Source organism: Cimex lectularius, unplaced genomic scaffold, assembly GCF_000648675.2.
Source record: "Cimex lectularius strain Harlan isolate CLEC.00 unplaced genomic scaffold, Clec_2.1 scaffold4, whole genome shotgun sequence".
NCBI classification, from domain to species: Eukaryota; Metazoa; Arthropoda; class Insecta; order Hemiptera; family Cimicidae; genus Cimex; species Cimex lectularius.
The window spans coordinates 2635882-2660588 of NW_019392723.1; the positions used below are offsets into that span (position 1 = coordinate 2635882).

The window sequence follows — 24707 nt, forward strand, 5'->3', positions numbered from 1 at the left end:
TAATTTTCTCACCATCATCATTCAACATCTAAGAGGATTTCCTGGGGAATAGGTTCATCCAGGATCACTTGACATCACTGTGCCATCTTTGACATGTTTCTGGCATTTATTCAAGTACCTTGGCTGGATTTGATTCTACTGTTTGTTGTGGAACCTCATCAATATCTGATTTCTAGGTTATGCAATTAAGAAGAAAAAACTGCCAATATTGCCCATCCAATCAATGACTTACAGCTCAAGAGAAGAATCCATTCTATTGAATTTGAACTAAGGGAAAACAGGCTGCAGTATTTATGGAATTCCAAAACCTGAAAAGTTTTCTCAATGGAAACAGTCTTGTGTTAAAATCATTAGGACTGATCACTTAGTGTGGAATAATGTCCAGAGCCTTGTGATTCTTACTTTAGGAATTGAAAACGATTTATATCACTTTAAAGTTTATTCATTTTGTTATTATTACATTAATATTGGGAAAAAATGTGGGTTTACATACAATATTAAATTTACTGACAAATCGGTTCATTTTACATATAAACAATCATACATTATGAAGCATGCAAAGTGCTTAAAAATGTCAATACATAAGGATTGCAATATAAAATGTAAAATATAATTTATAAATTACGTTCATATAACTTAGGAATTAGACGGTTTTTCTTAATTCGTAAGTGAACAATCCAATTAATGTTCAACATTACAATGTCCTATTGCATTTTTTTTAATTACATTATCATACATTTTTAACCCTTACACAATTTCGTAACAGTAAACCCATTGAAAGAAAATCAGTTTAAATAAATTTAAATTGTTTAAGTTACAAAATGTCGAAGGTACTGTAAATTTTGAAATTTCACATTCAAAATGATTGCACAGTGTTAGTGATAAAATTTTAATAGGTTGCGATCAATTCTTCTTGGATACTGTTCGATCTTTCCAATGCCCCTTTGCCCGTTAATAGTGATGTAAGTGATTCAACTGAACTTACCTCCTCCTTTCTTGCTTGATGGTACTTCTCACTGTATTCCTGTAAAGTAAAAAAGATTTTAAAACAACTTTGTTGCTTTTATGACTTTTATATTATAGTTGGACTGGAGTGACTGAATTCTTTGGAGGTTGGAAAATTTGGTTAAACACTGCAGTTCAATTTCACCGAGATTGGTTGTAGGATAATAGTGATGTGTAAATGAAGCATTTGTTTTATACTGAAATATGCAATCTGTTGTCAAGCAGCTGTGTTTAAGTAGTCCCAAATAGTCAGTGACATTGGCAAGGAGAGGTGCAGTAGATTAGAGGAGAGGTGAAGGCTATTTGTTGAAACTTGATTTAGTTTAATTTGATCCTCTATTTTCTTAAACGTTTCTTCCAAACAGGGTAGATGGTCCTGGAGGTTTCTAGAAACCACTGGGCCTGGTTTGCTGAAAGCATAGCCATATCATTGTAAGAGGTTAGGTCGTTGGGATGATGATCGAGGGTTGTATAAAAGCGCCTGTATCAATTTCTTGTTTTTACAAAGATAAATGGGATTTGAAGGTCTGTGTGGATAGGTTGGATATGAAGTAGGGAGCTTGGAAAATGGTTTGAAGGATTTGGACTGAGCGACTGGATTATTTGGGGTTGGAATGCTTAGTTTAACTACATAGTTCTGTATAGATTGGTTTTATGTTATGATGTGTAAATGAGGCGTTTGTTTTATAGTGAAAGTTTAGATCTCTTGTCAAGTAGGCTTTTATGTAATTTACTGTTGACGAAATTGGAGAAGAACAGAGTTGTGGTAGACTGGAGGAGAGGTAAAGGCTATTTGTTTAAACTTGGTTTTGTTAAGATCGATCCTTCATTTTCTTGCAAACAATACAAATGGTCCTGGAGATTTCTGAAGGCCATTGGGTCTATATTGTCATTGGATGATGATTCAAGGTGTTATGGGAATGTCTATATTGACTTTTTTGCAGTTTCCAGGACAAATAGTATTTGATGGTATGGATAGTAAAGTTGGATTCAATGTAGGGAGCTTGGGCAATGGTTCAAAGGACTTTGGACTGGGAAGACTGAATTTTTTGGAGGTTGGAACACTTGGTTTAACCATTTAATAGTGTTTGTATTAGATTAGAGGAGAGGTAAAAGTTATTTGTAGGGACTTGGTTTTGTTGAATCTGACTCTCCATTTCTTGAACCTTTCTGCCAACAGAAGAAATAATCTTGGAGGTTTCTGAAGTCACTACGAGGTCTGGGTTTGCTGAAAGGATTGCAGTATTGTCAGTGTCAGGAGTATTGTATCGGATTGATAGGAATGTCTGCAGGTATACTGTATAGAGAAAGGGACTTATAAGATGCTGCTTTAAGGAACACTCACTTCAGCATAGAAGGATGTTCTGATTAGTACTTGATTTTAGGATGAGGTATAAGGAAATGGGAGGATGCCCTCAAGTTTTCAGCCAGGGTGTCACAGTAGTAATGCTTCCTCATATCAAAGAAGCACCTGAGACCATTCTTTCTGCTCACGAGAGGATGCAATGATATCTACCAACCTACGGCATTGTTGAATGGTAGAGTGATATTGCCTGAAGCTGAATTGATGACATTGAAAGTTTTTGAGTTTTTCAAGAATTTTGCCAAGTAGTGGCCTCAATCGAGGCAATTCCATTTGATTGGAAAGTAGGTACTTCTAAGAAGTTGTAAATGGTGGTAATGAATATTATAGTTGTTGGATGATTTCAAGAATTTCAAAACTGGGGGATTGTTTTGGAGGTGACTAATGATTAGAGGACTGAATTTGACTGCAGATGGAGTGTTGTGTTCAGTATTAAAAACAGCACAATAAAGAAGCATAAATAATAAATTCTAAAAACAAAAACATCAACTAACCTTTATTCTATTTCCCAAGAAAACAGCCCTTTCCCTTCTCTTGATCATGTACTCTGATGGAAGAAGCCACCTATGTTCCTGACATTCTTCAGCACTAGGACGCTTACTAAAAATGTACAATAAAAAAATGTTATATAGTCTTAAAAAATGTTGGTCTTATAAAAAATAAAGTCATTCACAAATTAAGAGTAACATTTGTTCCATTTATCTATATTAAACTTAGTAATTTGATCATCTATCCTCACTGGTTTGGACCAAACCAGCGTAGATAGGCAAGGCAAAATGATTGGTACCGATCAAATTACAAGTCCATCACCCCTCATATCACGACAGGTAATCTCACATTTAAACCCAGTGTTATCTGCTTTTTGGTAATGTTTCAAAGTTTTCCACTTTTTATAATTTGCAAGAATTTGGGTTTTCTATCCCCAATATAAGCTTTTTATATGAATATACTTTTGGCCTGGATGCACATTTATTATTATTATTATTTTATTTATTTGCATGACGATTTTCACATCAGCTATTTCGCATTACCAGTAAGTTTTTTATATTTTGTTTACACGTAATTTTTTTCACTCATGTCAATTAATCGAGTCAACAAATAGCAAGAAGCCTCCCGCAAATGATGATACGAGTACCCAAAATATTAGTTTCTATCATCCTTTTCCAAATAAGGTCCTTATTAATTTATGCCCTTGAGGTTCGTAAAGCACACATTCAAATATGTGGCCACTTACAACCCGTGTGCTCTCATAGGTGTGATATTTCATCACTCTTTGACCCTTCGATATGGGTCTTGGCTATAGCTGCTCTCAAGGTTACATTTTCTGCTGCCTGTACTTCTACAACTTCTCGATTTTGTATAGGCAAGAGGTGACCTACAGTGGCTTTATTTTGCATATTGATCAGCTTTCAGTGTGTGTGGGTTAAGTTAGGTTAGGTAAGGTGTCATAATTATAGAGTAAAAATTACATTAAGACTTACTTTGGAGCCCTTTTGAAAACCAACATCAAGAAGCGGGTTGCCTCCTGTGTCAATTCTTTGTAAAGGTATTCATAGCGGAATCTAACAAAGTTTATGTTTTGCTTTGTCTCGGCTGCATTTTCTCCTTGGAAAGGTGACACACCAGATAGCATTACATATGCAAGAACTCCGACTGACCATATGTCAGACTGTGGATATGCCGGTTCTTGACATAAAACTTCAGGTGCTGAAAATATTCATTGTTAAAACAATGTTCAATTATAACACATATTTGACATGTAACAAATAGACTACCGGTATAATCAAGATTTCCATGGAATTGGACAACATTTCCTAATTTGGTGACACGTTGTGCACAGCCGAAATCAACTAATTTAACTTCTAATGTTCTCGTAGATGCCATAACAATATTATCAGGTTGTAAATCCAAATGACCTACACACCTCCAATGTAGATATTGCAAGGCATCAAGTACCTAAAACATCAAATTGAATATCAGTAGATTTGTTACAATATAACTTATGCTGAAATTGGTATCACCTGAGATATTATGGTAGCGACCATTTGCTCAGTGTATTCGTGTCTACTTGAAAGGTACGTTAAAACATCAGCGCCCTGAAGTTTCTCTAGAATAAATACTGAATAGGATTCATCAACTGGCCTGTAACAAAATGCAAAATAGTTATGCAGTAATTTATACACATATTTTTTGTCATAAGACAAATAGGTTAGGTAGGAGTTTTATTAAGTAGAATTAGTGAGTTCTTATGTTAGGGAGGGTTAGAATTAGGGATAGGTTAGTGAAAAGTTAGGATATATATATTGAAGTGCAAAGCGCGAGTTTTATTTACAAAGATTTCAGTTTTTGAGTCCAGTTATAGTAATAATTTATTTAAAGTTCAAAGGACCAAACCTTAAAATTTTGGGTTCACGTTTAAATATTTTGTTTTTATTAAATACAAATTTAACAGATTTTGCTACCGATTTTGATGAAAACAAACAAAAGTCACACACACCCAGCACTGAAGAAGGCGAGAAGCCGAAACATTGAGGAATTTTCAGAATCTAACTACAATAATTTTCTATATCTACCCATGTTTATATATATATATTTTTTTTATTTTTTTTTATTTTTATTTATTTTTTTAAATGAAAATGTTCCGCAACAACTTCTCAACCAGAATGAATCAGCAAACTGCTGTGTAGAAAGATTATTCTCACCAATCATTAATAATCATTAATATTTATTGAATAAAGCAAACTAAAGGATGTATATAATTAAAAAAAAAAAAAAAAAAAAAAAAAACCGCTGTCAATATAAAGAGTACTTACGCATACGCTTCGAAAAGTGTAGCTATTCTCTCATGGCACAATGATCTGAGAACTTCAAATTCTCGTTCGACGTTTGGCTTTGAAGTAGGACTGCAATCTACCAATTTGGCGATTCTGGTCTTTTCAGTAGTTTTATCGATCGCTTTTACCACAACAGAAAACCTTCCACTGAAATAATTAATGACATTTTTAAAGTTATTAACTGTTGAAGTTGACTCAATAATTATATCGTTGTGTATAAGCTGGTGATTTGTGAATTATATATGCCATTTTTTAAGTTCAAAAATCTAATAATTATTTTATATATCTATTTTCTAGTCTACAACTATAAAAAGATGATAGTAACAAATGGATATTACTATGGTAGCTTTACGACAAAAAAAAATTACCTTGAAATTTCAGACACAAATGTATATTTCTGTGTCGGCAACTGTTTTGTCCATTGGATTGGAGAAGTCTCAACAGAATAATCGAGTTCATGCTTGGCTGGCTTTAGTTCTTCATTGATTTCTGATGCTTGCTGGCTTTTCATGGCCTTTGTTAACTTGATCGGTTCACAACCTAGGGGCAGGAATGAAATTAGGCTAAACGCCTGACTTGATCTTACAAAATACTAACCTTCTTCTAATGTCCTCATGACTTCAGATGGAATACCAAATTCACTCCAGCCGATTGAGTTTTGTGAGGCTAATCTGAATAAATAACCAGTTGCAGGTTGTAAGCCGTCAACAAGGAAGAATTCATGTTCGATTGTACAACTGACATCCTTCCAAGTGGATCCATCTGAATATTATTAAATTAAATTAAATACACTGTCAAATAAGTATTTCAACATTTATGATATGATTTGGTATATTACCAACAAGTTGTCTCTGGAGAGAATAACTAAGGATAGGAGAATTTCCATCATGTTTTGGCTGTTTCCATTTGAGTAAAATTTGACTATCAGAGACATCAGCCATCTGAGGAGAGTCTGGCGCGTCCGGAATAGTTGCATGCACAAGCCTATATAATTTCACCATATTTAAATCACATTACACTATTGTAAGTAAATTGTTTTCACCTCGTACGGCACACTGTTTGACCCATACTGTTTCTAGCTACTACTTTGTAAATTCCAGCGTCTACAGAGCTAGCTGGGAGTAACTCTAAAACAGACCGTCCTTTGTCATCCTCAGTAATCTTGATTCTATTTGAGTTTCCAAACATCATATCATTCCTAAACAAATGTCAAAAATAATCAAATTAGACTCGCATTAAAAAAATATAAAAAATAATTTAAAACGACTTACTTGAACCACTGAATTGTAGGTTTTGGGTCTCCAACAGCATAACAAGATAACTGAACTGGTTTACCTTCTTCGATTGGTGTTATTTTTGGTTTTTCCCTCATAAATGGAGCCTTTTTTTTAGAGAAAAAAAATAAGAACCTTAATGAGCTTCATTACTGGTAAAATATACCTGTCCACCCCTTGTAGCTTCAATGATTGCTTCGGCTTCAACATGTGTGTCTAAACGACTTCCCAATTCGTGTTTCAACCTCCTGACAGTATATGTATCACCATAACCATATTGGCTGATCCTGTTCTTTCTTTCATCATCGATTTCTTCATCCATTACGTCAGTAAAACGCCTTCTCTCTCGTATGACAGGCAGCTGTAAAAATATAATAGATCAAGGGTATAATAAAATATTATATATTTAACATGAAGTTGTAGTTATGGTTTTGATTCAACACTCCTTTATTTTTCTTAAATACTTCCATCAAGTTTTATTTATTTTTTTTTTAAATAGCTTTCAGACTACTTTGTCCTTCGTGGGCAAACTTAACCTGACTCCCACAGTCTCCCACAAAAGACAAAGATTATCACTATGACGAAGCATTGAAATATTGTGGATATTATACCCTCCAGTCCAAGTGGTTGTCTTCGGGGAAGGAAGATACTCCAGAACCACGATGGGCAGCAACTTTCATATACTCTCTAATACGGACTGGGAAGTCAACATCTCTCAATTGAAGCAGATACGTGTCTGGCCCATTTTGATAACTAGACAAAGATCAAAATTAATTTTGTTAGAGTTGGTCATGATGCAGAAGTGACACTACACACATAGATTTTTCCATCATATCAATCCTTTTAAGTTCAAATTAACTATTTTTAATTTCAATTTTTTTTTATTTCCCTGCTGCAGGTCTAGGAATATGACAACTGTATGCTGTTTTGTCTTGAACCCTCGATGTTTCTGTTCCATCTTTATCCTTTGTGTATTTTGAATGTGGTCTTGTTTAAATCCATACTGAATTGTAGGAATCCATTTAGGAATGGCAGAAGTTTTGTCTTCAGTTCTGGGTAATGAACAAGCAGAAAAACTGGCTTGAAAACAAATCGGAGGATCTGCAAGACTACTTATATGTCCCAAACTGCTTGTGATTGCATCAAGTCCCTATCAGACATTGGAGACAACTGTAAACCTCACCCTTTTTTAGATATCAGGACACACAGGGCAGAGGGGCAATGAGGAAGTCAATAAATTGACCAAGGAAAGTTATGTAAGGACACATATTGGCCATGAGCCATTTTGCGGTATGCCAAATTGCCAAAAACACAGATTGATTGATGGATTCTCAGTACTATTCCAGAGCAAAAGCATGTGAGAAAGTTTACAAAAGGACTATAGAAGAAACTATTGACCGGATGTGTTAGGGCTACAATAAATGGATTGCTGACAAGGCACTGGAAACTCCAGAGGCACATGCAGACTTGGAGCAGTAGAAACAAGCATGGGCAGATTTTGCCAAGGCCCTAACCATCCCTAACCAAAAAGAATAAACAGTGTTGGTGCGAAGGCCTATGCAGGCTAAGATTCCTTCTTGTAAAAGATGAAAAGCCAAGACCTGAAGTTACATACGAGAGTCCTTGGCAAAGCTTTGTGATCTGATAAAAAGCTTTAGACTTCACAAAGAGTTCTAGATAATCCTGGAGTTAAAAAAAGCAAATTAGACCAATACTGGTAATACAAAGGTCATCTCTTCGTATTATTAAACAGGATGTGTTGGACTACTGACAGTTCATTGCCAACTCCCAATGCATATGTACAGACTCGGAATAGCAGAACTATCCTGGGCAGATATTGCCAGGAAGAAGAAACAGCGAAACATGTCTTCTATTGGTACAAAGGCCTATGCAGGCTGAGATTCCTATCTTGGAAAAGCCCAGGCCTTAAGAACACACACGAGTGTCCTTAACCAAGCTTTTTGCTTTAAGCTGAAAGAAGAGCTCTAGAACAATAATGGTCATTGGTGCACAATGCCATAAAGAGGCCAACTCTTCATAGTAATAAACCAGATGTGTCAGGACTAGAATGATGGTTGGACTGCTGACTTGGCACTGCAAACTCTAGAGGTACATACAGACACAGAGCAGCAGCAACAAGCCTGTGCAGATAATGCCAGGAAGAAAAAGTCCTTGACAAAGTTTTGTGATCTGATAAAAAGTTTTAAGCTTACCAAAGCACTCTAGATAATAATGGATATTGCTTAATAGACTTTTAACATTTAACCTTGGTCACATCAGACCTGAAACATGCAAAAGGAGGAATTTAAGATTTCCACTGTATTGACATCAAGTCTCTAACCCATGAACCATTTTTCCTTGAAGTCAATATGTGTTTTCCCATCAGGTTTTTTCAAACTATACAGTTCCCCTCCAGACTCACAGATTATACTCTGATGTACGATAACAGCTCAAGATTTCTTGCATTTGTATTTTTGCACTCATAAAAGTTTCTAGCACATTATATATAAATAAAAAAGAACATGTATACGAAGAAATATGTAAAAAATACTTACTGACTTTCTGAAGATATAACACCTAGATCATAATTCATGGGCTGCTGTGATGAAAGTTTCTCAGCCCAAGTAGATTTGTTATCCGTGTCTTTTATTTCTCTTTCAGGTGACGGCATAGGAGTTGCTATATAATGTGGAGGATAAACCATCTTTGAAGGATGGGTGAAAGCACTTACCAAAGGTCTTCTGCGATACCATGTACGGCAAGATGCATTGCTGTACCAATCTCTGAAGAAAAAAAAAAGTTCAAATGAAATTCAAGAAACAATCTGTTTGGGACAGCTTACTTCCAAAGGTTGAAATAATTATGGAGCTTTTCTGTCGGTATGTTATGGAGATTTGGTGGTAAACGGTCGGCATAGTTGAGCCATGGATGCCTCAATGCTGCTTTAACGTCCAACCTTTCACTGGTATTTACAATTAAAAGCTTACTGATAAAATCTCTAGCTTCTTTTGAAAGATATGTCCAGTATTCTTCATCAAATTGCCAATAACCTTCACGCACCTTTTAACCACGGGATTATTTTATGAAGTGTTACTATTAATTCTTCACATTTCATATCTTACCTTGGTTAGTGTTTCTTTGTCATTGGTGCCTCTAAATAGTGACACTCCTGTCAGGAGCAAATACGTAATGACGCCCACACTCCACATATCAGATGAAAAGTCAACACCCTCTCCTCTGATTGTCTCCGGAGAAACAAACTCAGGCATTCCTAAATTCAATTCCAACTTTTAGAAAAAATCATCGAGTACTTTATTTCTATTATGGAAAGCCTTTATACCAAATTCCAAGGGCTGGAGTTGACCTGGGTGGATTCTTCTAGCAAGTCCGAAATCGCAGAGTTTCAAATCGTCACCTCCTGGGTGAGATACGAGAAGATCTCCAGGCTGTAAAGTTTATTATCAGATTGATACTGTACGATAAGTGTAATTAACAACTTATGAAACAATACTTACAGTAAGACCGAGATGAGCAAGATTTTGTTCGTGCATGTAGTCCAAAGCGACCAATAACTGCCTGATATAACTTGCAATTTCAGATTCTGTTGTATATGGTTGGCGAGTCATTACATCCAAAAGTTCACCTCCACTAGCTCTGATATTTTGGTTAGGAAAAGTTGTCATTCATTGCCGGAATGGCTTTTTTCTGTCTAAACCTTTTTTTAATTTCAAACTAACGCTTCTGAACTTTAAATTAACCATTTTAACATCAAATTAACTTTTTAATTTAAAATTTACCTTTTTAAACTTCAAATTAACAATTTTTAATTTCAAATTAACCTTTTTTAACTTAAATTAACTCTTTTTAATTTCAAATTAACCTAACGAGAAAAATATTACACTGTGTATCTGATAAATAAACAATCCTCGCAATTTAAGCTTGAGTTTTTACCATCAAGTTCTACTAATAGTGAACTGTATTGTAAATGCACAGATGTAGGAGTGCCTCATGGAAGTATAGTTTTTTATCAAATTAACTATTTTTAAACTCAAATTAACCTAGTTTTAATTTCTAATTAACCCTGTTTATCTGCTATCTGATGCTATGATTCTACTTCACCAACAGATACTTTCAGATCAGCACAGAGGTGCACCAATACCTATCAAAAGTATAGCTTTTTTCATCAAATAAATATTTTTTAATTTTAAGTTCACCATTATGGTTAAGGCGTTGACACTGGCAATCCATCACTATAAGGTAAATGACTTATGCAACGTAGGGCTTGACATTAAGCCTACTCACGTCAAATGAAAACTCAAAAGACGTTTAGGACTACTTAAAAAACTGCTGGATAGACCAAGTGGCTAACACCATTCTGAATTTTGGACATATGGTTGAGATTTTTCAATAAAACAATACCATTGTTCATAGCAAACAACATATGGCTGATGATACACCCTTGCCTTACTCCATAACTAATGGGGAAAAAGATATACTATCCTTTCCTTGAACCAAAGAAAAGTATTTGAACAAATTAAATGAAATTTATAAAGACAATAATAAACAAAAAAGCTACTCTGGTGAAGTAAAATTTTCTGTGAAAGGTCATTAGATTTATTTGCAAATAGTTGAGTGATTTAAAAAAGATACAACTCCATCATTAATGTCACAGTATCCAGAGTTTCAAAGGCATCATGTATTTTAATGATCTTACGACTGTTTAACATATTCATCATTTCTAATTCATTGTGCATCAGTGTTTTCAGTTCTTTCCGACCATGCATGATCTTAGCAGCATAGTTCCTTCCTGAAAGTGTGTTCAAATTCAGATGAGTCAGTAAAAAAATCTGTTGATTGATTATACCTGTTGATCGTTCAACAGCATGGTAAGTAATTCCTTGGGTTCCTCTTCCAAGTTCGTCACCCAAATCATAATAGTCGCTAATTGGTTTAGTCTTACATTTGACATTATGACCACGGCCATAATGCTGGAATGGATACTCATCTTTTTCTTCAACATGGATCATGACAGAACAGCTAACAGCTCCAGCAACATTGCTTGCAGTGATGCTGTACAGACCGGTGTCTTTCATAATAGCATCGTTTATAGTCAAACTGCAATGGTCAGGATCCATTCTATTTATCTAGAAATAGGAAAAAATTAAAATTTAAAAGCCTTTTGCACAGTATTATAAAACTGACCTTTATCCTTGAAGAGGGTGCAAGTGGCTGCCAATCCTTGAACCACTTAATGTCGGGTTGTGGAACACCGACGACTCTCGCTTCGAGTCGACCTGTATTACGGACTACAAGGATCATCTCTTCAGGACGTTTGATAAATTCAGGATATTCGGCTATTTCAAGGTGAACCTTTTGCCTCGCTTCGCCATGTTCATTTGTAGCCACAGCTTCATATGATCCAACATCTCTGTCCAACATTCTATAAATCGAATTGCAATTTTTTTTTATTTATATCTTAACAGTATATTAGTACAGTCAGTCTTAAACGACAAAATTAAAAGACAGGTATTTTATTTTTAAAAAACCAGTACGATCAAAGGAGCTAAAGTAGAATTAATTATATTGTATACATAATTTTTTCCATCAACTTATCCCTGCATAACTTCAAATTATCCTTTTTTAATTCCAAATAAACACTTTTTAATTTTACATTAACCCTTTTAACTTCAACTTAACCCTTTTTAATTTCAAATTAGTCTTTTAAATTTCAAGTTAACTTTTCTTAAAGTTCAAATTAACCTTTCTGACTTAAAATTAACCCCTTTTAAATTAAAATTAACATTTCAAAGTAATCTTAATTTGCAATTAGCCTTTTAACTTCAAATTAACCTCTTTTAATTTCAAATAATGTTTAATTTATAATTAATCTCTATTTAACTTCAATTTACCCTTTTTAATTTCAATGTACCATTTTAACTTCAAATTAACCTTTTAAAATTCAAGTTTTCTTAAAGTTCCAATTAATCTTTCTCACTTAAAATTAACCCCTTTTAAATTAAAATGAACATTTCAAAATAATCTTAATTTTTAATTACCCTTTTAACTTCAAATTAATGTCTTTTAATTTCAAATAATGTTTAATTTATAATTAACCTCTTTTTAACTCCAATTTACCCTTTTTAATTTCAATGTACCATTTTAACTTCAAATTAACCTTTTTTAATTTCAAATATACCCTTTTTAATTTCAAACTAACTTTGTTTAAAATCAAATTACCCCTTTTTAATTTCAAATTAACCTTTTCTATACAACTTTACCATAAACTTAAGAGATGGTAGAAATATAAGCATGTTAACTAAATTCGTGTTTTATGATTTTTTTATTTTTTTTATTAAAATAATTAAGCTCGTAGAAGACCAGATGAACATTAATTAAAATTAAAATTAAAAGTGGTATACATTTAAATATAAAAATAAATTATTCTTTTATTAATTCACAATTTTTCAAATATCAAAAAATTGGGCTATCAAATAATTATACTAAATTTAAAAAAAAATCATAAATATAAAGGAATTTTACTTCACCTGCTAATATTTCATACCACTGCTCATTTTTTTTATTACTTTAAAGAAACGATGAATTTTAAGTAAAATAAGTTAATTAGAAGTTAAAAATGGTTATTTGAAATTAAAAAGGGTCAATTAGACATTAAAATGGGTTAATTTAAAATTAAAATTGATTAATTTGAAGTTAAAAAGAGTTAATTGGAAATAAAAACAGGGTTATTATAGATAACAACGGGTTAAATTGACGTTTAAAATGATTAGTTTGATAGAAAACAACCAAATGGTTCAACAGTCTTATGCAACCAGTCTTCTATTTTTTATTCATATTTTTAGACATGTAATTTTCGTGTCACCATGTAAGAGGTAATGTCAAGTAAATAGTGAAAAATTATTAATTATTAATGTTGCACAAATATTAGAGAAAAATGGGATACACCTACAAAACAAATGTATATTTTGGTTTATTCAGTACATCTTGAAAGTTAATTGTTCTAATTTATGTGCTTACTTATTTATGAAAAGCGTAGCTTGTCCATTCCTGGTGTAACTGCAATCGTATCTTCCTCCCATTTCAATTAATTTATCGTTAAAATAATAAGTCATTTTTGGTTTGGGATAGCCGTATACGAACCAAAACAAATTGGAGTTGTGATTTTTGACTCCATACTGTGTATAATGCTCTTGACGCAAAAACCTTGTGAAAAATTTTTTTTACGCACATTATTTATAGGTTTAATTAATAATATAAAAGAGCATACTTAGGTGCTTGTGCATAACCGTCATGTGGTGGTCTTTCAATGTCGAAATCTTTCGGGAAGTAAGGGGAAGAATCTGGGCGGAAATCAACCCCAGGCGCCAAGTATGGAATGAATTTCGGTGGTTCAGGTTCAAGTTTTGTCCTGATAATTTGAAAAAAAAAAAATAATAATACAGAATTCACAGTTGTACGACCATTGATTTACCTGTAGGTGATTTCATAAGGTGATGGATCACTTATGCCAAATTTATTTTCAACCCGAACACGGAATTTGTAATCCCTGAATGGTTCAAGGTTTCTAATCTCACAGGCACAACTCCTAATTCCTAAAAATTAATGCGCAGCTAATTATTTTTATACTACTTTATAAGTTTTTACTTACCGGATCTTGCTGTGAACCAGTCACCATTCGGCACCTCGCACATTTCAACTTGATAAGTTACAGGTTCACGAGGACCATATGGTATTGAAGGCTTCCACGAGAGAGTCAGCCTCCTGTCTGACATTCGGCTGATAATGGGACGATCTGCCAATGGCATCGGGGCTCCAGAATGTTTAAATTTGTCAAAATCTTTGTATTGTTCACCCACAGGTCTTCTGTCACCAAGACCCATGTCTAAAAATGAATAATCCAAAACAGAATTTTATTTAAAGCTATTTTATTTTAAACAAATCAAAATTAAAATAGTAGAACTTACTATCAAAACTGAAGGATGCCTCACATTCATCTTCACCGTGATCATTGTATATTCGCACCTTGTATTTTCCAGCATCAACGTCAGGATCGACATGGGCGATGCAGAGTCTCAAAAGTCCAGTTTTTTCCCTTTCAATTGTAATTCTTTCGCTCGGGTAAAGTTTTTCGTTGTTACGGAACCACTCGACTTCCGGTTCAGGGAATCTAGTCACAATTAAAATTTGAACAATTTGAATATTATCTCAAGGCTGATTTGGGTATCAAGAAAGAGACAACATGGGAAACCTTTCAGCTTTAACCCATCCATGGGAATCAAGAAATAAAGTGAACCGAAGAAGTTACCAAGGAATTCTTGATCAAAAGTTAATGTAGAATACACATCTGAAGAGAACCTAGAGACCTGCTAAAACTCAATGCCAAAGACTTTGTGGCAGAAATTGGGAGATAAATCCTAAGATGACCTTATAGTCCTTAACATACTTGCAGAGTCACAATGAAATATATTCCCAGGTTGCCCCCCATATCTATAAAGCGTGTCCCAATAACAGAGATGGTTCAGTCTACATGTTAAATGGGACTAATAAAAAGTCTATGTCAAAGTCTGATTTTCAGTTGTATTGGAAATATTTCAATTTTTGTGTTAGTTCAAGTTTTCATGACTTTTTCCCATAAAAACCCTTGTTTCTCATAAAATATTTATCTTACTCTAAGTACGATTACATTAATAGTAAGAGCATTAAAAATGCTATAAGAATGATGTGTTCATTTTATTCTAGCCATAAGGCAACAAAGTACACAATCAGTTAGAAGTTTTACTATTTTCCCAAGTTCTTGTCAAAGTAGAAGTAAGATTTTCTTGGCCCAATAATTCCTGACAGAAATGGTTCTAACAGGAAAGTGGCCCTGCATAATAAACTTGAAAAAACAAACAAAAAACGTAATTTCTAAAAGTTCAGTTATCACCAATGTAAATGTAACATTTAATTGCTAAGATTTAGCTTAGTAGCTAGTTTAATCTTAGGTTGCTCTTGTTATAATAAAACAAACACATTTATCTTGTAGGATTTTTGTGCTTTTAACATTGGTTTAATCAAATTTACAGTTCGATTAATTGTGAGATTAATTAAATCTCGAATACAATTGAGAATTAGACTATGGAAAATCAAGGCTTTTTAGTCCCATTCGACATGTATAATAATTTACTGAAGTATTGACGTCTGGTCAAGAGACACCTTGTAGGCTAAAAGGTGTCCATTGAGGAATTGAGAATTCATCGGCTGGTTTATAATGCCACTTAATTTTGAACGAGTGAAAAATACAATACATTTATTCAGAGTGCTCACAATAAATACTGTAAGAAAATAATTTTAAATTAGTGATTAATTTGTATGTCAAATATTATTTGTGTTTAAAATAGGAGGTAGGGGGCAACGGCTCCATGGCTGCAACGGTTTAGGCGTTGACATAGCAATCTCAGTAAGGTAAAGGTCCCTGGTTCGAACCTGACATAATTACAAATGGGCTTTTTTTTTTCAAAAACACCGGCACACCGAGGGTTTATATAACCCTGGGATTAAATACTCTCATAAAAAAATAATAATAATAATAAAATAAAGGGTAAATCAAAATCTATTATGCATTTAACTCTATTTTAGTTTTACATTTTTTTTTTCAATTTCTCAAAACAGTCTAGTTCCCTCCCTTTGTTGAAACTGTTCTATTTAAATTGTCATTTGTTTCATTTAGATGGTCCTTATATTCAGAAAATTTGTTTGATTTAGACAACTGTTCTTTAACTCATGTTTTAATTTCTCCACTGCTTTGTCCTATATAATTAATATGTCACAATTAATTAAGCTTTTTAGTTGAGATAAAAATGTCAAGTCACGAGCGGGATTCGAACCCACGATCTTCGGCTAGATACGCCGCTGCTCTACCACTTGAGCTATCGTGACCTCAATCCACTTGGACACTAACTTCCCATCTCAACTGCACCTTTTGAATTTTCCTTCCTTTTTGCCATTTTTCAAATGTCGTGTAATCGGATTGGATTCTCGACGACAAATTAAATGGCCACGGAGAGCTTTAGTGAAGTATACTTCATTTTAAATCATTAAATTCACTAATTTCGTGGTCCGCTTGACCAATTAATATATTACAATTAATTAAGGTTTTTAGTTGAGATAAAAAAGTCAATGGCACGAGCGGGATTCGAACCCACGATCTTCGGCTAGATACGCCGCTGCTCTACCACTTGAGCTATCGTGACCTCGATCCACTCGGACACTAACTTCCCATCTCAACCCCATCTCAATGGTTTTTAGTCGTGCCATTGACTTTTTTATCTCGACTAAAAACCTTAATTAATTGTAACATATTAATTGGTCAAGTGGACCAAGAAATTAATGAATTTAATTAATATTTCAGTCACTACAATTAAGTTTGTAAACCCTGTTTTTTGTCAAGTTATCAACCTCTTATTTAGGGTTTGAGAAGATGTTTCTAAGTGAACACACACTTCTAAAAACTACTACAAAACCTTCATTTTTAAAAAATTTTACCTACTTTTCTGATATGGCAAGCAATGAAAATTTAATAATTCATTTTGTGGTTGGGTGGCTGAGTTTGATTGTTGCTTCTTTTAAACCTAATTTTTTATTCTTTTTACTAGCAAACTATCAATAAATATTGTTTTTAGCTAAGGGATTAATTGTTAGTATGTTTTTTAATAATTAACAGGTGTTAACGGTTTCAACAGATGGTCTATGAGCCAAATGAATCCAGCAGCTTTTTGGTTCCATTGGTGAGAAGAATCTGCTGGTATCATAGTGTCTGTGGTTGTGGGTTTTCTAAGAAGGTTCGTTTCAATTGGGTCATTTATTATTAAGAGGTAAATCAAAATCTATTATATTATTTATGCATTTAACTCCATTTTAATTTTACATTTTTTATTTCAAATTTCTCAAAACAGTCTAGTTCCCTAGACATCTTTATTTATTTCCATTGTAACATTCATACTACAGTGTAAAGAATTAATTAGTTGGAGGAATTTTTTTAGATCGTCTAGTGTTCCTGACCATATACATAAAATATCATCTACATAGCCTTTCCAAAAAAATTAATTTATCGTTTGATTTGAAAATAATTTTTTTAAAGTTATCCATCAATATTTCAGCAAAAAGGTGGACAATGATAATAATGGATAATAATAATCATTGCTTGCCATACATTGGGGAACTATAAAAAAATAGGTAAAATTCTTAACCTAGCAGGTTTTAGAGGTGCATCTTCACTTAGAAACATCCTCTCAGAACATAAAGACAAAGTTGATATGGGGTTTATCAGCTTTAATTGTAATGATTGCAATACTAAATTTATAGAAATATAAAATAGGTTGAAAGCTTGGCAACAACAGAATTTGCTTTCTTCTTCAAAACCATACCTTGGTCCAAAGTGTTCTTGAGTGAAAAAGTGGTCAATATTTCTAATACTGAAAACCGTATTTATTTAGGATAATATTTAGTTGTGTTACATTTTTCGCACGTTCAAAATTGAGCGACATAAAAAACCTCCTCATTGGAATGTTGTGTTGGCAGTGGATCAGTGGGTTCAAGCTTACAATTCATGTAACTCCTTCAACCTGATGAAGAGCATTTAATGCTTGAAATCCAGATCATTGTAATTAACAAATCTGTGAGTACAACCATCATTTATAAAATGTGAACATTGAAAAGTTGTAGAATTTGAAAACCCATTGAGAATTATTATTTAGGTTAGAATAGATTTAGAGCAATAGTTTAAAGAATCCACAAGGAAGGGTACTGCCTTCCATCAGGACAAACATCAGACCACATGTGGGTTTGAGGACAGAACAGAAATTAAATCAACAAATGGTAATATTTTACCTCCATATTCTCCTGTCATAACTTGTGATTATTTATTTTGTTGGGGGAGGGGTCAATAAAAACTTTTTGAAAGGAAAAACTTTGAACATTTCGAAAATATACAAATGGTGGTTTGAAATTTCTTGAATGAGGATAAGAACTTTTATTCTTAAGGTATTGAGATTATCCTTGAAAGATAGCAAAAGGTTATTGGAAAACAATGTGGAATATTTAAATAATGTAAATTTTTTAGAAAGAAAATTATATTCATCACCTTCGCCTCGTAAATAAAAACTTACCCTGATATACAAGCGGTAAATCTACCAGTCATACCATGGATAAGTTCTTGATCTCCAATTTTCTTCAAAAAACATGGTGCCTCTCCTTTTTCCTTTGTCAATCTGAAAATTTCATATATTTAAATTCAATTAAACTTATCACGTTACACAAAATTATTACATCTTCTCTACAGCTCTGAACTGTGCTTTGCATTCGTCTTTTCCATCTCTGTTACTTGCAATGCATGTGTAACAGCCATCGTCATTAGGACTGCAATCCTTGATGTATAAAATACAGCTATCTCCTTCTCTTTTCATACGATAACGGTTTCCGTCGACAATAGGTTTACCATTGCAGAACCAACTAATGTCTGGTTTCGGATTACCGGTTACTCGACATACAAGTTTTCCATCCAAACCAATAACCTAAGTCGAGTTTATAAAATAATTAGGAATTTAAATATGACACGTGTTCACTTACCTGATCAAGATCGTGAAGTTTTTGGACAAAAACTGGTGCATGATATACTTTCTTGACTGTTATTTTGGCAGAGGTTTCTGCTTTGCCGAGTGGATTTTCAATCTGGCATTTGTAATTGGACATATCTTCCATATCGCATGGTTCAATGTGTAAACCGACCTGCACAGACAATGAAAATCATTAATAAAATATTCTACCTAAACAAAATGTAAATGGATAAAATAAACCTTATGTCCGTCATTAGTAAATGATATCCTATGATCTGGTTTCAACTCCTTGTCTTCTTTGAACCAACGGACTTCTGGAATGGGATTACCCAAGAAAGGAGCTGTTAGAGTGACTGATGAGCCTTCCTCTGTCCAAGCGTCTCGCATGTTATAAGCGAAACATGGAGGTTCTTCAGGTTGATCACCTCTTGCATGATCTGAATATAAAACAATATAGATTTATTTTAAACAAAATAATTCCTATCTATTTTGGTTATACCTGCTACTTCCAGTTTAGCTTCAGAAGTCACTGCGCCCGATGGGTTTTTAGCCGTTACGGAATAAAGGCCGGCATCTGAGGGAGAGGCTTTGTCAATCAGAAGGCTGTATTGGCCATCCGGAAGCTTCTCAACTTTGACATGTACTCCATCGATATCTATGGGGGTATTGTTTTTACTCCTACACATGAAACAAAACGGAAGAATTTTGTTCTTAAGAAAAATACATTTATGCTTCTACTATGGACTAAAATTCACGCCTTTTTCAGTTTCCAGTTTTATAGGCATAACATTTTAAATTCTGGGAGTCTTCAGGGTACAGTTCTGAAAACCATGGGTCCAAATCTCATCCATAAGATCTATCTTTTTATCTCAAAATTTCTAGAGAGTTTTCAGAGTATAGTTCTGAAAACCATGAGTTCAAATCCCATCCATAAGATTGGTCTTTTTACCTTAAATTTGTAAAGAGTCTTTGGGGTACAGTTTTAAAGAACATGGGTTTAAATCCCATCCATGAGATTGATCTTTTTATTTCAAAATTTTGTGCAATATGTTCAGGGTACAGTTTTGAAGGTCATTTTTCTATCCCATCCATTACTACATTGAGATTTTTCCCCAAATTTCGTGAATATAAAAAAAACCTAAATTTAATCCAGAATTCTCTGGTTGATAATAATCTTAAATTGGAAATGCGTGAATACATATTTGTTTTGTTTACCCTTTCCGTATAAAATTTCAAAATATTGTTTTACTGGAATAATAATAAATAGTTACCAAATCAATTCTGGCGGTGGATTTCCTCCGACTTTAATAGAAAATTTCACCGGGAATCCTTCGACAACGGTGGTCGGAATTAGGTGGCCCTGGAATTCAGGCCTGTGCTCTCTAAGCAACACGTCAACCTTATGGGAAAAACAAGAACTAGTTAATTAAAAATTAATTTAAATTGTAATTTTAATACTCGACAAAATCAACCTCTGCCTGGCAGGAAGCATCTCCCAGCTTGTTGGAAATTTGGACGGAATAAGTTCCAGCATTTTCGCTGGCTGATTTTTCCACTGAAAGTCCTATCATTCCTCCAGGAGAGTTTATGAAATTAACCGCCCGAGATGGCCTTATTGGCAACCCATCTTTGAACCTAAATAAATACAAACAGTTACTGAATAATAAATGAATTATTTTTATGTTTAATACCATTTGATTTCGGGAAGAGGGAATCCAGAAACTTGTGCTTCGAGGAACATAGGTTCATCTTCACCTACTGAAACATTTTCCAGTTTTTTAAGAAAAACTGGTGCTCGTGGGTTTGCTAAAAATAGAAAATTATGATATGAAAAGTAATTTTTTTTTAAATCAAGTACTTACGATTAACTGCTACAGCACATATGCTAGCGTCTTCTCCTAAATTGTTCTGGACAATAATTTTATAAGCACCACAATCTCCAGGGGTTGCTGCTTCAATCCTCAATTTGACGGATCCATCAGGATTATGAGTGACTTGTATATGATCTGAAGGCTTGAGCTCTTCACCGTCCTTGAACCTAAATAGATGGTTATTATTTTCCTTTAATCATCTTGAAAGAAAAGAAATGTTATTTAGAAAATATTACCATTTGATTTTTGCTGAAGGGCTAGCTTCGATTTTGCACCTCAATTCTAACGGTTCTCCTTCTTCCACTTCGAGAGCTCTCCCAAGAGACTTGGAAAATGTTGGGGCTAGTTGGGCTAATTTGACGTTACATAAAGTGTCAGCATGACCAGCAACATTATGTGCACGTACTTTGTACTGTAAAAAAATTGAAATGTGTTATTTTAAAAGTCTTTCCTATCATTTCGGTCAGACATGTTTCTTCAGATTTGGGTCTGCTGAAAATGGCCATACCGGCAAGAATAGTAAGACCAAAATGATTAATAAAGGCCAAATTAGGTTTATCTCCCCATCACACATTGAGATATCGCACTGTATTTCACCGTTAGTAAATTTGATAAAAGAAAGTAGATTCTTTTTTATTAAGGGGAAATCTTGAGTCCTTTGGCACTTTAGGCATCTAAGATTATTGGGAAGGGTTCAGGCTGAAACTGAACTAGGGAGTAGGGATGAAGGCTTGGTGTTTAATGCATCTATGTGAGTTTAGCTATGAGTAAGAAGCATGAGGATTGGTTTGAAGGATTTTAGCCTGGAGTGACTTGATTCTTTGAAGGTTAGAATTTGGTTGAAGCCCTCAGTCTAGTTCTGACCAGATTAGTTATATAGTTTGTTGTGTAAATGAGATGTTTGTTTTGTAGTGAATGATTTGATATGTTGTCAAGCAGTCTTTTGACTGCTAGTAACCGCTATTAAGTCCCAAATAGTGGACATCATAGGCTGGGAGATGGATAGAGTAATAGTTGATGGGAGATGTGATACGGGCAATGGTTCGATGGACTTTGGACTTGTGTGACTGGATTCTTTGGCGGTTGGAATGCTTGGTTTAACTGTTTAACATAGTTTTTATTATAATAGAGGAGAGGTGAAGGTTATTTGTAGAGACTTGGTTTCGGAAATCTTCCATTTCTTGAATTTTTCTTCCAACAGAAGAAATAGTCTTGGAGTTTCTGAAGGCCACTACTAGGTCTGGGTTTGCTAGAAGGATGGCAGTTTTGCCTGTGGAACAAATATTGTATTGGGATTGATGTAATTATCTGCTGTGTATGCTGACTAAAGAAAGGGACTTAGGATGTTTTCTTGCAGAACATCTGCTTCTGCATGTATGTAGAGTACTTTACCAGGATTGATAGAAACTTTTGCAGTTGTCACCACTGAATAGAGAAAGTAACTTAAGATGCTACCTTGGGAACACGCGCTTTGGCATAGAAGAATGTTCCGATTACTTGTTTTTACGATAAGGTAATAAAGAAATGAGGTATTGAGTTTTCAGCAAGGATATCACAGTAGATCGAATCTTGCCTCATGTTTAAGAAAGTGCCCGAGTAGCATTCCTTCTCCTCAGGGAAGGATGCAATGTTGTCTACCCATATGGTACTGTTGAATGATAAGTCACCTAACTTGAAATGTCCTCAGGCTTTGAATATCACCGTTTTCACCCATACAGATTTTGCCAGAAAATATCAAAACAGCCAACTGTTAGATCAGATTATGCAGAAAATAGAAACTTACCCGTCCAGCATTTTCTTCTTTGAAATGTGGGATTGTAAGTTGGCTGGAAACATTTCCTTCACATTTTGTCTCTAACGACAACTCTTCGCTATCTTTTAAATCTTCTCCATCCTTTGACCTAAAAATAAAATTTAAATTTATCAACACGGAGAATTTTTTTTTTTGTTCCTGTCTGACTTTACCATTGAATTTCAGGGTTTGGTACACCTTGTGCGCGAACTTTCAGATCTAGCTGAGCGTATTCACGGACTTGAATATCTTCCAATCCTTTCGTAAATTCTGGTTCTTGCACTATGAAACACACACAAGTGAAAGTTGAATTAATGAAAATTAACATCAATAATTTTTCTATTACATACTGTGTATTTTCAATCTGGCATCAGCAGAGCATTCACCGACTTTGTTGACGGCTGATATTGTATACGTTCCACCATCCTCGAGCAATAAATGTTTGATGTTTAATTTGTAAACTTCATTCGTGTCATCAGTCTCGATAGAATAATGATCATCATTTTCTAACTTTTTACCATCTTTACGCCTTAAATTATTAACATAAATTAACAACTAAAGCTTGTTGTTCATGTGAATTCGTGTTTTATTACCAAACAACTGCAGCTCTAGGATTTGAGTTAAGATAAGCTGTAAATTGGGCATCTTCATACGGTATTCCCGCTATATCTTTGAATGATTTGACTTCAGGTTTGAGAATCACATCAAGGTGGGCCTGATGAAATTAAACTAATTAGAATAATAGTTTTTCCATCAAATTAAACCTTTGTGACTTCAAACTAACTTTTTTAATTTCAAATTAACCCTTTTAAACTGCAAATTAACCTTTTTTAATTTCAAATTAACCCTTTTTAACTGCAAATTAACCTTTTTTAATTTCAAATTAACCATTTTTAACTGCAAATTAACCTTTTTTAAATTTCAAATTAACCCTTTCTTTGAAGCAATAGAAAAACTTAAAAACCATATGAAAATTAATTACAATTAAAAGTAATGTAAAGGTAAATATTAAAACAAATGCTTATTCTATTATTAATATTAAGGTTTTTTTTAAATATAAATATTAGTCTCTTTTCTAAAATACCATATGAACAATAATTACAATCAAAACTAAAAATTTTACAAAATTGAATATTAAAATAAAGACACTCTCGACACGACACGCAAGAATGGCACAATTACACAGAAGACAAACACTTTGAGCCCTGAAGATGATCTCAATAAAGATTAAAACGTTGGCACGATAAAGAAAATGTTTTTCTAAAACCTACGTCACACCAGACCGCATCTCACGATTTCTAAATAAATATTAAAATAAAGATTTATTTTATATATAAAGTTTAATTTTTATATAAAAGAAGAATTGTTTATTTTCTTCAAGTTCTTAACAAAAACTCATATATACAGGGTAAATTTAACTTCTATGCCTTTTTTAAAATACTTTTTATTAACCATACTATTTAACCATGAGCATGTAATTTACTAGGTATGAATTAAACTATTAAATGATAGTATAAATTTGGTTCTTGGTTGAAAAAATTGAAGTTGATTGAAAACTTTTGTGACTCATAAGACTTGAGAAAAATTAAAAACATATGTGTCTGAGTTTTTCCTAAAAGAATCTCAATACTATATAAATAAATAATAATAAAATAAATAATAATAATAAAATACACACATATATTTTCTAAAAACTATAAAAAAGGCAATATCGATTTTAATATTATATTTGATCATTTTTAATTTTAATTGCAATTAATGTTTATGGTATTTTGTATAAGAGCATAATGTTTATATTTAAAAAAATATTGAACCAATAAAAAATAGAAGAATTTTTTTTAAAATATTTTTTATTCATTTAACTTTTAATTTGAGTTGCAATTTTCATATCATTTTAAATTTTTACTGCTTTAAAGAAAAGGGTTAGTTTAAAATTTTCAGAAACCCTTAATTTCAA

General features: G+C 33.4%; 1 protein-coding gene across 8 annotated transcripts in view; it reads right to left on the bottom strand.

Moving 5' to 3' along the window:
- Positions 1 to 693: 693 nt before the first annotated feature.
- The window catches only part of LOC106671524 (obscurin), a 134459-nt gene continuing 110445 nt past the window's right edge, over positions 694 to 24707 (bottom strand). For all 8 annotated transcript variants that reach the window (XM_014402441.2, XM_014402444.2, XM_014402450.2 and 5 more), the window contains 40 exons: positions 23344 to 23465; positions 23101 to 23279; positions 22924 to 23032; positions 22742 to 22859; positions 21195 to 21370; positions 20950 to 21125; positions 20779 to 20893; positions 20560 to 20722; positions 20359 to 20486; positions 19587 to 19765; positions 19328 to 19524; positions 19101 to 19259; positions 18801 to 19045; positions 18641 to 18742; positions 14459 to 14661; positions 14143 to 14376; positions 13966 to 14086; positions 13762 to 13902; positions 13512 to 13697; positions 11679 to 11916; positions 11341 to 11620; positions 11127 to 11283; positions 9992 to 10130; positions 9817 to 9922; positions 9599 to 9747; positions 9319 to 9536; positions 9032 to 9259; positions 7088 to 7229; positions 6643 to 6837; positions 6474 to 6583; positions 6245 to 6400; positions 6041 to 6186; positions 5800 to 5964; positions 5571 to 5742; positions 5182 to 5349; positions 4390 to 4510; positions 4144 to 4324; positions 3850 to 4075; positions 2863 to 2968; positions 694 to 1024 (listed from right to left, as the gene is read on the bottom strand). In XM_014402441.2, coding sequence (XP_014257927.1) covers positions 890 to 1024; positions 2863 to 2968; positions 3850 to 4075; positions 4144 to 4324; positions 4390 to 4510; positions 5182 to 5349; positions 5571 to 5742; positions 5800 to 5964; positions 6041 to 6186; positions 6245 to 6400; positions 6474 to 6583; positions 6643 to 6837; positions 7088 to 7229; positions 9032 to 9259; positions 9319 to 9536; positions 9599 to 9747; positions 9817 to 9922; positions 9992 to 10130; positions 11127 to 11283; positions 11341 to 11620; positions 11679 to 11916; positions 13512 to 13697; positions 13762 to 13902; positions 13966 to 14086; positions 14143 to 14376; positions 14459 to 14661; positions 18641 to 18742; positions 18801 to 19045; positions 19101 to 19259; positions 19328 to 19524; positions 19587 to 19765; positions 20359 to 20486; positions 20560 to 20722; positions 20779 to 20893; positions 20950 to 21125; positions 21195 to 21370; positions 22742 to 22859; positions 22924 to 23032; positions 23101 to 23279; positions 23344 to 23465 — 6591 coding nt within the window. In that variant the 3' untranslated portion in view covers positions 694 to 889. The remainder of the gene's footprint in view (positions 1025 to 2862; positions 2969 to 3849; positions 4076 to 4143; positions 4325 to 4389; positions 4511 to 5181; positions 5350 to 5570; positions 5743 to 5799; positions 5965 to 6040; positions 6187 to 6244; positions 6401 to 6473; positions 6584 to 6642; positions 6838 to 7087; positions 7230 to 9031; positions 9260 to 9318; positions 9537 to 9598; positions 9748 to 9816; positions 9923 to 9991; positions 10131 to 11126; positions 11284 to 11340; positions 11621 to 11678; positions 11917 to 13511; positions 13698 to 13761; positions 13903 to 13965; positions 14087 to 14142; positions 14377 to 14458; positions 14662 to 18640; positions 18743 to 18800; positions 19046 to 19100; positions 19260 to 19327; positions 19525 to 19586; positions 19766 to 20358; positions 20487 to 20559; positions 20723 to 20778; positions 20894 to 20949; positions 21126 to 21194; positions 21371 to 22741; positions 22860 to 22923; positions 23033 to 23100; positions 23280 to 23343; positions 23466 to 24707) is intronic.